The 13,288-nt window shown below is 32.9% G+C and overlaps 1 protein-coding gene across 2 annotated transcripts; it reads right to left on the bottom strand.

The window, feature by feature from the left end:
* Positions 1-249: 249 nt before the first annotated feature.
* Positions 250-11,555, bottom strand: LOC118033139 (vacuolar protein sorting-associated protein 53 A). 2 transcript variants are annotated; one of them, XM_035038004.2, is made up of 25 exons: positions 11,325-11,555; positions 11,141-11,236; positions 10,950-11,044; positions 10,647-10,703; positions 10,399-10,549; positions 9,728-9,798; positions 9,025-9,149; positions 7,911-8,071; positions 7,651-7,792; positions 7,455-7,518; positions 6,843-7,025; positions 6,711-6,752; positions 6,202-6,306; positions 6,056-6,115; positions 5,078-5,155; positions 4,397-4,504; positions 4,236-4,301; positions 3,250-3,327; positions 3,035-3,168; positions 2,858-2,951; positions 2,459-2,536; positions 1,804-1,866; positions 1,503-1,571; positions 1,316-1,411; positions 250-845 (listed from the first exon to the last, which is right to left on the bottom strand). In XM_035038004.2, exons 2-25 carry the CDS (start codon positions 11,187-11,189, stop codon positions 552-554), a joined length of 2,463 nt encoding a protein of 820 aa, XP_034893895.1. In that variant the 5' UTR covers positions 11,190-11,236; positions 11,325-11,555; the 3' UTR covers positions 250-551. The 2 variants fall into 2 exon arrangements, with proteins under 2 accessions (XP_034893895.1, XP_034893896.1); XM_035038005.2 differs by having other exon boundaries at positions 11,141-11,215.
* Between the last annotated feature and the right edge of the window lie 1,733 nt (positions 11,556-13,288).

Genomic DNA, 13,288 nt, shown 5'->3' with positions numbered 1-13,288 from the left:
TAATCATTGAAAAATTAATTCAATTTAAATATAATTGATACATAAATTTATATATTTAAAATAAATAAAATTCAATTCATTCTATTTTTTATATTAATTTCATCACCTACATCTTTTTTTTGAAGACAAGAAAAGAGAGGTGAATATTTTAGAAAAACTAATTTTAATATTAAATTAATTTTTAATTTACTTTTTGTATCATTTTTTAAGATTAAATTTTATTTGAAATTCAATTATTAACTTTCGAAATAATTCTAAACATGAAATTTTATTAAAATTTCAATTCAGAAGCTTACAAACATGCCTAAAGTAAATCCAGCATTCATGCAAAAGCAAAATATGGCTTGGCTTCAACTTTTACCTTGTACTCTTGTAGCCGAAAGGGGCATATGGAGGGGGATTTTCTGAAAAACCGACTCTTTTCTCGTACACAAAATTTATAGGTAGATGCTGACATCATTATGTGACCAAAAAGTGATGAAACCTATGAACTTACAGAAAAACGAAAGATGAACAAGTGCCTCATGTACATGTACAATATTGTGTGAATTTCATGCATTGAAGAGTTTTCTAAACGGACCATCCTTCCGGTCCTTTGCTGCTTCAGTTAGAGCAAGGAACCGTTTAAAACCGGTTGTGGCAGCACCGCGTCCAAGTGCAGCAGCTCTAGTAAGTACATCTTCTCGGGAAGCAATAAATCCAGCTGTAGAGTTGGCAATTGCAGGACTTGCAGGAACCGGGGGGGCAGCTGGTGCGACAGATGGTGCAATTGAAGGTTGAGTAATTGCAGGGCTGTGCTTGTTGAAGTCGTCAAGTATAGTCTGCTGATCTGCTTTTTTAAGACCCTGACCAAGCATGATGAAGAGTGCGTCAGAACAAAGAAATTTGATTTTAAAAAAATGGCAGACTTGCTTGAAAAGGTTCAACTACTAAGGTGTTCAGAAACTTGAAAGTTGTTGGGGCAAACACAGAATTTGAACCTGTTGATTTTTATAGAAACTGCGGTACCACACAACTAGAAAGCAGGAATTGCCATATACCGAAGTTTGACAGGTAAAAGTATCCATGATTGTGGAACCAAATATGCATTCCTTTCTCATTTTTAAGTGGTAATAAAACTTGTGTTCCTTCTTAAACACACACTTAAACTCACGCAGTTTTACTTCCTAGAGAAGTAAAAACCAAATGATAAAAAAGTTGAACCAAATCCACACGAGGTTAATATTTTTTGGCCTCTACGCAGAATCAAATTGCATTAGTCTCTTCCCAAGGGGAAAAAAAAGAAATGAAAGAAAAGAGCGAGAGAACAAGTAACCTTTAGCTCCAGAATTCGCTGAAACTCCATTGGTGTTCCCTCTGGTAGCAGTGCCCTATATGTATCTGCCACTGAATCAACTGGGGAGAGTATAACCTGTAAAATGAAAATTACTTTTTGTATTAGGAAAAACAAAAACCTGCAAATGAGCTGTAAAGTAAAAACCATCATAAAGTTCATTGCAAACCTTCAAAAGTGCTTCAGCTTTACTCATCTCACGGCTCACAAACTTTGAATAGCTAGCGGAGCTTGATGTCTGTTTCAACAAAATAAAACAAAGAAAAACAGTTTAGTTTGGGTAACAAGGCCCTTAAAATCATATTCTGTTGATCTGGGCAATAAGGCTCGATAAGAGCTATGGTTACTGAAGTATAGCACTTTCCAAAGCTGGAGGGTTTCAATCCAAACAGCATACAAATTCTTAAATTCTACCAATGCTCTTTGACCATGTGAAATGTACAAATGTTTATATGGGAGAGCTAACTCACCTGTCGACCAAGGGAAGGAACCTCCAGAAGAATTGTCTTGACAGCTTGGGTATCTAGAAGCATCTGCAATTGCATCATGGCATTTGTAATATCTGAATTACATTAACAATAAATAACATGGTTCCGAGGTTTTTTTTTAAGCCATTATTTTCACAAACATGAATTAAACCAGATTATTTTCTTACTCGTATAATCTTTTCAAAGGCAATAAGAGAATAAAATAAAATGCAAACTCACTCATCTGATTGTATAGAAGTTTTCTGATAAGATAGACAACATCATAGATTTAAAAAGGAAAAATAGACCGCTAAATCAATGAATAGCAGACTAGGCACTCCAGCTTAACAAACAACACCATGCAAATCTTTTATACAAATTACAAGCTTAAATTGTCAACTAGTTTGCATGCACTAATGCATAGACTAAGAAATTTGAATTTCCTTGAAGAAAAAAATATTCAAGACAAAAATAAATTTCAGTTGGTGCATGGGATGCAACCCAAATGCCAAAACAAAGAAAACCTTGCATCACATAATGTAACTAACAGCTGTGTTATTAGCCAGATGCATGAATTACCAATCCTTGAATTTTAGTCATTGAAGCCAACAAGCTAAATCATGGAAGAGAAAAAAGAAACAATTAAAATAGTCCTTACTTGTTGGGCTCCAGTTTCTGATATTTGCTTGCATTTGAAAATGTTGGCAAAGAAGCGTGGGCCAAGGGATGATGCAAGCTGCACAAAAATTTCAAAATGATCGCTTTGAGCGGAAGAGATGTATTAACCATGCAAGTTCATGGGATAACCAAAGCAAAGGGTGGCATCACCCTCAATAAATGATGCTGAATGTGACATCAAGTTAGATAAAAAACATAACATGCCATAAATGGGAAAAAGAAAGCAAATAATGATCTACAGTAAATAATGCACTAGGTTTCTAAGACCAAGATAGCAATATCATCATCATGAACTCTAATGATCTACAGTAAATAATGCACTAGGTTTCTAAGACCAAGATAGCAATATCATCATCATGAACTCTCCAACTCCAATCACCTTGTCCAAGAAGTACTGGAAATGTATTGGTGAAAGAAGTCTTCCTAGTGCTGGAATGCTGCTTGAGAGGATCATATTTATGCCATTCACATACCTGCAGAAAGATAGTTCTGTTATTTATGGAATTTGTATCCAACACAAGTATTCAAGATTAGAATTTTAAACAATGCAGATTACTCTGATTGGTCGCCGACACTTTCAAGTGTTGCCCATGGAACACGTGTCATTGCAGCCATTTCAGCATCAAATTTAGTTTCCAGGCCATGTACTAGGGTCATTAATGCCTCTGTAATAAGCCCTGAAAATTCTTCCTGCACAATCGAAAGACTCCCGTGCTATATATATGAAAAGCAGAATTTCTATGACAGAATCTATTGATGGATGGGTAGTACCTCAACTGCTGACATGTCCACTCCAGTAGCTAATTGATGATCAATGATTTTTGATACACTTTCAGCCAGTTCACCGGACTGTCAAGAAAATTAAAGCAAGATTATGAAGACTTCAAAGTATCACCTGTAGCAAGGACAAATGAATAACCAACTTGATGCTGATGGTACGTCCACCACTTCCAATCAGAAGAAGCAAGCATCAAACAAACTTAATGTTTTTGAGAATAGGCTTCATTAATAGCATTTACATGCTGCCTGTATTGGAAAGCATGACTGAACACCCAATATTGCAGTTTGGTGCATCAGAAAAACACAGTGATGAAGCTTGGTAAATGTACAATAGCACATAGGCAACTGACACTTCAATTATGACAAGCCACTCGAATCATAACCGCTGAAACATCTTTTCCTGAAACTTACAATTAGATCAGCTATAAAGGCCAAATTCTTGTTACTGATTTTGATACAAAACATGGTTTTAATTTCAGGAAACTATAACCATCAGTATCCATTTTGATTATTATACTTTTCAAACTCTAAGTCAACAATTGAAATGCCTCTAGTCAGACCAGTTGACTATTGTTCATGGACCACGCTTTGGTATGACCAGTTGAGAAAACTCCTTTGTCCACTTCCAATTACTGTTTCTTTTTTAATTCCTATTCAAAAGGTCATGCATTGCAAATCTACTGAATGTCATCATATAACTAATGGGGCTTCAGATATAGAGTTGTAAATGTTGGTTCATGATTTATTGCAACCTTGGAACTTATTTTTCTTGTGCAGGTGGCTTTGCTCTAACTAGTTAAAGAAAATGGGAAAAACAAAAACACCTTAGATAATGAATTATGGTTGGGGTTTTTCTGGAGATTCAATTTTTTTGTCCTTTACATGTACTTCTGCCAACAAAATGACATGGGAAGATAGACAGACATGCAATACAAAACAATTGCAGAGAAAAGTAACAAACAGAGAAACTGACTGACCGTTATTTGGCAGTATTCAGCTGAATTGACAATGAAACAAATCACCCTTTCATCTCTGTCAGATGTCTGTCCAAAGTGAAATTATAAGCAAAACACAAATAGTTTATGTAAAAGATAACCTGATTTAAGCAATTATGAAATTCTGATATGTATGCTGATACCTTTATTTGTCCATCCATGCCCGTGGCTGCTGCAACAATCCCCATACCACCCTTAGGTAGTCTTGCTTTAAGCTTTGCTGCATATGCTTTGAGAACTCTTTCAAATACCTAATGATGGAAGGAAAATAGGATAAGCTAACTCCAATATTTTCTATACTCGTATGACAGAGGCCATCTCATCAGCTTCAAGGTCAGTTGAACACAAGACAATCTGTAGAATCCATTTTACAATTAAGATATGGTTTAAAACTTGAAATCACCTATTCTGCAATAGCAACCACACAAGTTCCAACCTCTTGGAATGCCTTGCTGACTAGGAGAAACTATTTGAGCAACTGAAATCTGAATTGTTTTTAATTGCTTTCACTGCTTCCAATGAAATTAATCGTTAGAATTGTTATTGTTTCTTGTTTAGTATGAAAGCTTTAGGAAACTAACCTAAAATCATAAACTTTCCAAGGCACACTGATGAGATACGAAAGAGATTTTTTGTGATAGTTTCCAAATGACATGTGAATGTTACATGAAATTAGAAAAATTCTCTTTAAAATCCTGTCACAACCCATGTGCACATAAATTCAAAATGCATTTCTATATTCAAATATTTAAGATATTGAATTATTACAACTGTAACACTGACAATAATAAATGAAAACCAAGATATGGATTCAGATGAGGTACCTTGAACAAATTTAATAATGTCTGGTTCTTTGTGAGATTACTACACCTCTTTAAACTCCTCTTGATTATAAGAAACAACTGAAAACACAACAGGGTTCCATGTCATTGGAATACAATGCTACAGTGAAATTCTTAAGCAGACATGCATAGGTGCAGGATCAAGTGTTAAGGTAACCATTTCATCGCCATTTCAGCACCTTGCTTTGGCAAGAGCATGCCTTTCTAGATACAATCCAAATTGCAGATCTGTAAACACATAATGCATGGATCGAACACTAAATGGCAAGCAGAAATGTTGACAGTTCATACAAAATATTCCTATTGAGACTACAATAAGCAATTGAGAGAATAATTTAGTTGGCTGTCTGATAACCTGGCCCCGTTAACATTATTCTTCCACTATTAATTATTATAATCAATCAAAAAATAAATTGAAAAGGAAAAATCACTGTCACTAAGAAAAGGCATCTAGTCAATTGCACATTTAAGACAAACTAAGATTACAAGAAATTCTATCTAGAATTGATTGAGACTTCACTCGTAATGCAAAATGAACAGTATATGAAGCATTTAAATGACTACAGCCTGAAAGGGAAGAATTTTGGAGATTGACGCAAGGCAGATAACACTAGCATAATAAGGTATATGCTTGTTATACCAGTTATGCTTCACTAGTAACCTAATATACATGTTTTCCATCTACACTTCCACAATCTGGAGAAGTAAATTGAATGCAAATAAATGCATAATGATTAACGATTACAGGAAACTCACACCAGGAAAATAAGTCAACTTGTTCTAAAAGAGAAAACAACTAAAAGGGTGTTATATTTAGTTAGCAGTGCAAAAATAATGCTAATAAGGTATATTAACTACCATGGAATCATCTGCCAGGTATCTGTAAATTATATATAACTACTGTTAATACATTGTGGTTACAGTAATGATGAGAAATACAATTTATGTCCAGCTGCTTACCTGCATGCTACTTGTTAAGACATTATTCTGACCACCCTCCTCGATATCCCATGTTTCCTCCTGTGATAAGAAATTACAGTTCATTGAAAAATAAGCACAAGGCCATTTCAAGATGCATATGTAGAGAGGTGATATAGCCAAACAACCTGAACAAGTTTTTCCAGATTCTCCATCAGTGTTTTCTGTTCCAGTTCGATATATACTATCAAATGAGGTTCAAAACAAGATGATATGATTCCGTGGAAGTTAAACTGCAAAATCAATGAGCACAGAAAATTGTCAAGAATTTAGAAAATCTGTAGCAAGGTAAAAAAATGTCAATATCAAAATTGAATCAGAAAGACCACATGAATATCCTAAGATCCGAATATCAGAGAGCTGAAAGGGAGATATTTATTGAATTAAAATTTCATGATGCATCCAAGCAGAGGATCTTTTTTATCATTCTTGTAGCCCTGAATAATAGTCAATCTACAATCTATTTTGGCTCAACAACTAAGAGACTTCATAATAAGATGTTCCTAATGGGCTTGGAAATCACCATCAATTTCAAATTTTTGTCCAATGCAGCATATGCATTAACAGCCATGCATATCATAAAGCATATTTAATTATTAAACCATGTGTAATGGAAACATATAAGGAGAATATCTACCCCAGCTCCTGGCACTGACAAATCTTTATTTCCATCCTTCTCCTGCAAGCACAGAACACCAGAAGGGGAGACAATTAACTTGATAGCCCATTTTAACAACATTTTAATTATCAGGCAGTATTCAATGCATACTTCAGGCACGCTCCCTTGGTTTGCAGCAAACTTTTTTTCATATTTCTTTCGAATATCTGACACACTTTGACCATTATTTTCTTTACCAATTTCTTCAATCTCATTTCCAATCTCTCTACTGCGAGTGCCTCCTCCAAATTTCTCGGCCAATTCATCCTCAAATTCACGAGTTCTTTGTAGTGCCTTTAGACAATTTTCAGAGCATAGATAACATCAGGAGAGGTCAAACTGTCATAAAGAAATAAAGAATTGACAAAAAATACATGCTAAAGAAATTAAACATGATTAACATTGCCAAGGAATTATCCAAGATATTAGATAGAGCAAAATGAAGGTTGTGTGGGGTGACGTAGTCTCTTAGGGATTAAAGCTTGATGGAGCTGCATAGCATTTCAAGTAAAAATTTGCTACAAATTGCTTAAAATAAAGATAAAATTACTCAAAACAGAGCCTGAAAAATAAAAATCAGCAATACCAGAGAAATCACTATGAAAGAAATTTCTTTGGCATGGAAAATGAAGAGTAAAGTAACACTCAATACAATATCTACTGCTATACTGTGACTTGTTTCAAGAAAAAATCAGCAACATGTATAAACAAAAGAATGGTTACCATCAACAAGGTTCCAACATCAGGCTTCTCTTTGAGATAATCAAGTATAACCTCAAGCTGCTTTCTGTAAACACATTGAAAACAAACTTTATGGTTATTTACATTATTATCCTACAAATAAAGCACTGCTGTTATTCCAGAAAGATAATGTTACTCATACTGGAAAAAAGTTTAATGCCAAAATACAATGACCCACCTTGTCTTCTTACAGAATTGGATACAGAGCCGGTAAGGAACATGCCATGAGGGAGGAAAGATCTTCCATGTATCCTCATTTGTTCTTATCCGACGCTTGATCCACGCATATCTTCGTTCGGTTTTATCCAGCTTAGCTAGTTCTGGTCATATAGAGAACATGGAAATTTCAAAATTAAGGATATACAAAAGCATGGCACTAAAAAAAGATACGGACATAATAAAATGGCGCAACAGAAAAGGATTGTACGAGCAACAGACCAGCTCCTTCAAAGATCTGTTCATAGGAAGTAAGCTCCCTGCTGCAAAAATTATTTACCAACTCTTCCCTCACAGATGGCTCTAAAGCATCAACAACTAAGCATGCATCAGATAAATGCTGAAGTAAATTAGCTTCCTCTGTTTCTTTTCCAGTACCTAAGCTGATATAAAATAACACAGAAAAAGAGAAATAAACATAGATAGTGTGTATCTCAAGAGAGGTAGAAGGAATAGACAATGGAAAAGTACTTGAAACATGAATATGATTAGTTGCTCTTCTTTCTATTTATCAGCCTTTTGGAAACAGCTCGCTCTCTTTCATTTTACTTTTTTTCATTGGTTTTGTTTTCTAGAGAGCTCTAAGTCAAAATTTAGGTTATAAATGAGATGAGCTGTGCAAAAGTTTTAAACATCCACAGCAGTTAAAAAAAGTTGAAAAGCATATTATTCTTCAATTGGATATAACATGATGGGTGGGTCAGTTAGCCGGCTTGAATGCCAGAAAACAGTCACCATATATTTTAATTACAAAAAGAAAATTACTCATTGTATATTAATAACAAAAATATATGCACATTAAAACAGAACAAAATATAAAAGCAAATTAGTGTAAGAGAAACTCAGCTTTGAATATTATATTATAACAGCTCACATATCTTTTACAAACATGGGGGGGGGGGATTACAGATTAAAATCAAGATGCACATCATCTACAAGTTTTACATAATGCACAAAAGAAATATCAAATCACATGGATAGTTTAAAACCATACTTAACTGGTTTTAAAGCGCATTATGTGTACCCAGAAATCAAATCACAAACCTAATAGGTATTAATCTCGAGTCCAAAATCCTACTGGTTTGTAATAAATTCTTGAACATAGATACTTCAAGTTCAAGGCCTGCAGATAGAAAAGGCAAGCACAACAGCAGAGGATAGGCATTCAAATCATTATCTTTGAATAGCATACCCAGGCATTGGTTGTCCTGTTCGCAGGCAAAGGTTAGGTCCTATCAGGTTTGTGTGGTTTACTTAAATTTGTAATCCCTGCTAAAAATCTCCAATTTCTCATCGTGAAAAACAAGTGCATCAATCAAGAAACAGAAGAGCATACCTTGAGAAATCAGAAAATACATGTGACTTGAGTAATTGCTTAATATTTTTGAACTTCTCCCTGAGCTCTGTGATCTTTGGTATATCCCTATAGGCTTCAAAATGACTGCATAATTGATTTACTGCCTGGAATTCATCATGAACCAGTGTGTTTTAAACAAAATGCAAATCAAAAGAGTAACAGCAAAGAGCTCCAAAAATATTTGAAATACATTCAGATCCATAGACAATACATCATACAACTGAGACAGTAGAGACCAGATATAAGACATGAAATTGGTAATCAAAAAGCTTCAGTTTCCAAGGGTATTTGCATGGTGAAGATTCAAATGGGTAAACAATGGGCCTTCTAAAAAAATTTCAAGGATGTCGACTCATTTATACTGAAGTTTATGAGAATCACAAGTCTCCTATGTCTCAATGTTGTGGTCCCAGTAAGTTAGTGAATGACATCAAAGGAGCAGTTCACTCATTTGCAGAAGACCTAAGATAATCACATGTACATCCCCAATGGAAAGCATTGAGCCAAAAAAAAGAAAAACTCATTTAAGCAATGGAATACATACATTAGTCTCTATCTGAAATCACAGAAATAAAAGAAAAGGAAAATCATTGAGATAATGTTCAACTAGATACACAAAAAGTAAAGCACCTCTTAATCACCAACATAGAAAAATAAAATGATGCCCTAGCAGATTAGGTACCTCCAGCTGGGCAGCTGCCTCCTTATATTGCCGTTTGGAAGCCATTACTTGAAGCTGCTCAACAGCAGACACTGCCATAGAACCGAAAAACATATGTTATATCACCAATTTATGCACTAAATGTTCAAATAAAACATTAAAGGATTCGTCACATTTTACTTTTGCTTTCTCTAGAGTGAAAAAGGTGTTGCATTTCACAATACTGCATCTCCCCTAGGGATGGGACTCTTGGAAGTAAGACAAGGTGTGATGCTCAGAAAGGTGCACCAATGTGCTAGGATATAGATGATGAAAAATTAACATGTTTAGATGAAAACAAGCATTTGCACATGAGGTCGAAATACCAGTTTTCCAGGGATTTTTCACGTTTTATTTGATTCTGTTTCAATAAAACAACTTATACATGAAAGGTAAAGTTTACCACAATCAGAAGTTACACCAGTATTTCCGATCTTTATAATGCTATTTTTTATTTTTCAAGTTTAATTTTTCCTTGCAATAAAATATCATATTGATCAACTTGCAAGAACTCATCTTAACACCTCTACCAATCCAATCTGAATGACTTATTCAACAAGCTTGATGTAGTTAATAATAACAATAAAAAATATCACCAGTTATTGCATACATAGTTCCAATTACAGCAATGGGTTTTTATTGGCATGACCAACCTAACATGGTGAGACGATGCAGAGCTGTAATTGTGGTTGTTATATGCTTCTTTGCAAAATCCAACTTCTTGATGTCACGACATATTTCCTGAACCATTGTCTCACTCTGCTCAGCTTTGGATTTTATTTCCCGAATCTTGTACATGAGTTCCTACTCATCAAGGAAAAATTTAAAAACCATTCACAACTGTCTACCAGCAAGAATAACACATTTATGAAACAAAAACTGTACTTAACCCACAACTCACCTCCACAGCATGTGTAGCAGCAGCAAGATCTTCCTTCGCTTTCGATCTCGAATTGCTCTAAATCACATCAAAATGCACATAACCGCAGCCATCAAAAACAAACACAAGCGTATTTCTAATTTCTAACCTCTAATTCTCTATTTCCTCAATTCATAACACATTTACATATAATATTCCTTCATCTAGTACCAAAAACAAATAAACAAAAATCTCGGCCGCAGCAATAGTTCAAGACTTCACAATGCCAAGGCAGATGCATAACTACCAAACAATTAAAACGCACAAAAGATCACAATTCACGACCTGTTGCCGAACAGCGGCTAGTATTCCAGCATCTACGCGACGAATCTCACTATGTATCTTTTGCATCAGCGGCTCAACTCCAGATAAAGACGCCTCTGCGTATCAATTTACGAATAAATCAACAAATCATACTCCGAAATATAAACATCATTTCCACTAAATTTAACACATGAATTACTTAAAAAGAAAACCTGTAGGAAACATCTGGTTGATATACTCCAATGCACTTGACTTGTCCATCTTTGACAAAATCAAACGCCAGATTTCTTCACGTCGCCGAAATTCACCTAAAAAGAAGAATTAGATTACCAAAATCTTAATAGATCTATGTTTCTGAGAGTGATTGTAAGATCTGAGTGGTGGTTGGTGATTTACCTGAAGAGAAACGACTTGTCGTTTGGAGGAATGATCTTCTTCTTCTTCTTCCTCTCGACCACTGGACTCTGTCTATCTGTCTTCCAGATTTTGCTTCAACCGTTCAACGTTCAATTTTTCTTGACAAATGGGAAAATAAAAAATATACTATGTATTTTAATTTTTATTTTAACATTTCATTTTCATGAAGTAGTTCTCCTCTCGGCTTGTCGTTTCACGGGTTTTTTTTTTTATTATTATTATTACCATTATTGTGATAGTTCTCCTCTGTTGATGAGCTCATGAAGTCAGGTCATCGGTAACTTAAGAAATTATTTATTTTTGTTTTTTTAAAAAAATTAAAAATAATTTATTTTATTTTATTAATTTTTTTTATTTTAAAATTATTTTAATATGCTGATATCAAAAATAATTTTAAAAAAATTAAAATATATTATTTTAATATATTTTTAAATAAAAAATAATTTAAAAAATAATCACAACCATACTCTTAAACATCTTCTAAAATTTTATAGAGTCTGTGATGCTTTTTATTGTGTTTTAAAAGTATTTTAAAAATTATTTTTTAATTTTTTAATTTAGATTAATAATTTTTAGATTTTTTTAATGTATTGATATTTAAAATAAATTTTAAAAGATAAAAATATACTATGTTATTATATTTTGAAGTAAAAAATATTTTAAAATTTAATTTTAAATAAATAATTAAAAAATTAATTTTTATTTTATTATTACATGGTATTAATAAATCATTAGAGTCTGTTTGGGGTAGTTGAGTTTTTATGGTTAGGCACAATTTAATAATATATAATATATATTATTTTTTATTTTTTAATTTTATTCTTTGTTTTCAGGTTTGTTTATAAGAAACTTATAGAATATGTTTATTTCTTGAAGTTTGAGAACAGTTTTCATAACACTATAAATTATGTTCATATTATATAGTTTTATATTTAAAAATGGCAAAATAAAATTGTTTTTAAATTAAACCTGATTTCTATGATATTTTTTACATTTATAGAAGTAAATGTTCTTATCACTTTTTTAATATAAACATGAATTTTTCTAAGTGAACGTTGAGAAAATATTCAAATATATCTTTGTTTTCATGATACAAAACATCTACTATTACTGATACATGAATTCAAAGTAAAATATATAGATAAATGTTGATCCATTTTACATGTTTTTGTTAAATATTACAACCATTGAGAATGTATTTGGTATTGTGATAGTTTTTGTAGTTGTAGTTTGAAAAAAATTATTTTATAAAAAATATTTTTGGTTAAGGTTGGTTTGATATTTATACATGTTTGGTTAAAACTGTGGTTGAAATTGAAGTTGAACAAAAAGTAGTTTAATATGTTTTGTTAAGAATGTTTTTTAAATTGAGATTATAAAATAATTAAAAAAGATATATATTAATATTGATGGTTTTTAATTTAAATATTGTAGATTACATTATGAAATAAATAATACTTATATTATCAAAAACAAAATTGGAATTGCGATTAAATTCTACAAATTCTATGTCATCAAGCGATCTCCTTCTAATTTTTGAAATAAAACACAATTAAAAATAAAAATAAAAATTAATTTTTTTTTAACTGAGTCAGATCCAGTTCAATACATTTAGCTTTGAACCGAACTTGGTCTGGCCAGAACAATGGAGTCAATATCCACTGTTCACTTGAGCGAACAGTGGAGAGTGAAACTCTCCATTATCCAAACGCAAGATGTGGGGAAGTAGCTCTCAGCTGCTTTCAACAAACCTATAGTTCAAACACATTTTATATAGGTCTCAAATCAACAATAAAGTGAGTTCTAGCATTACCAAACATGTTAAATTTGTGGTAGCACCTGAACGTGGAAGCTACCACATAGCCAAACACACTCTAAGTAAACTCATGATAAATATTACTAATTTTTTATTTTTTTTAATTTGATTCTCAAGTTTTTTCTTT

Source organism: Populus alba, chromosome 16 (genome assembly GCF_005239225.2).
Source record: "Populus alba chromosome 16, ASM523922v2, whole genome shotgun sequence".
NCBI classification, from domain to species: Eukaryota; Viridiplantae; Streptophyta; class Magnoliopsida; order Malpighiales; family Salicaceae; genus Populus; species Populus alba.
Note: the sequence above shows the minus strand (reverse complement) of the source record. Positions and strands in the feature narration are given on the sequence as shown.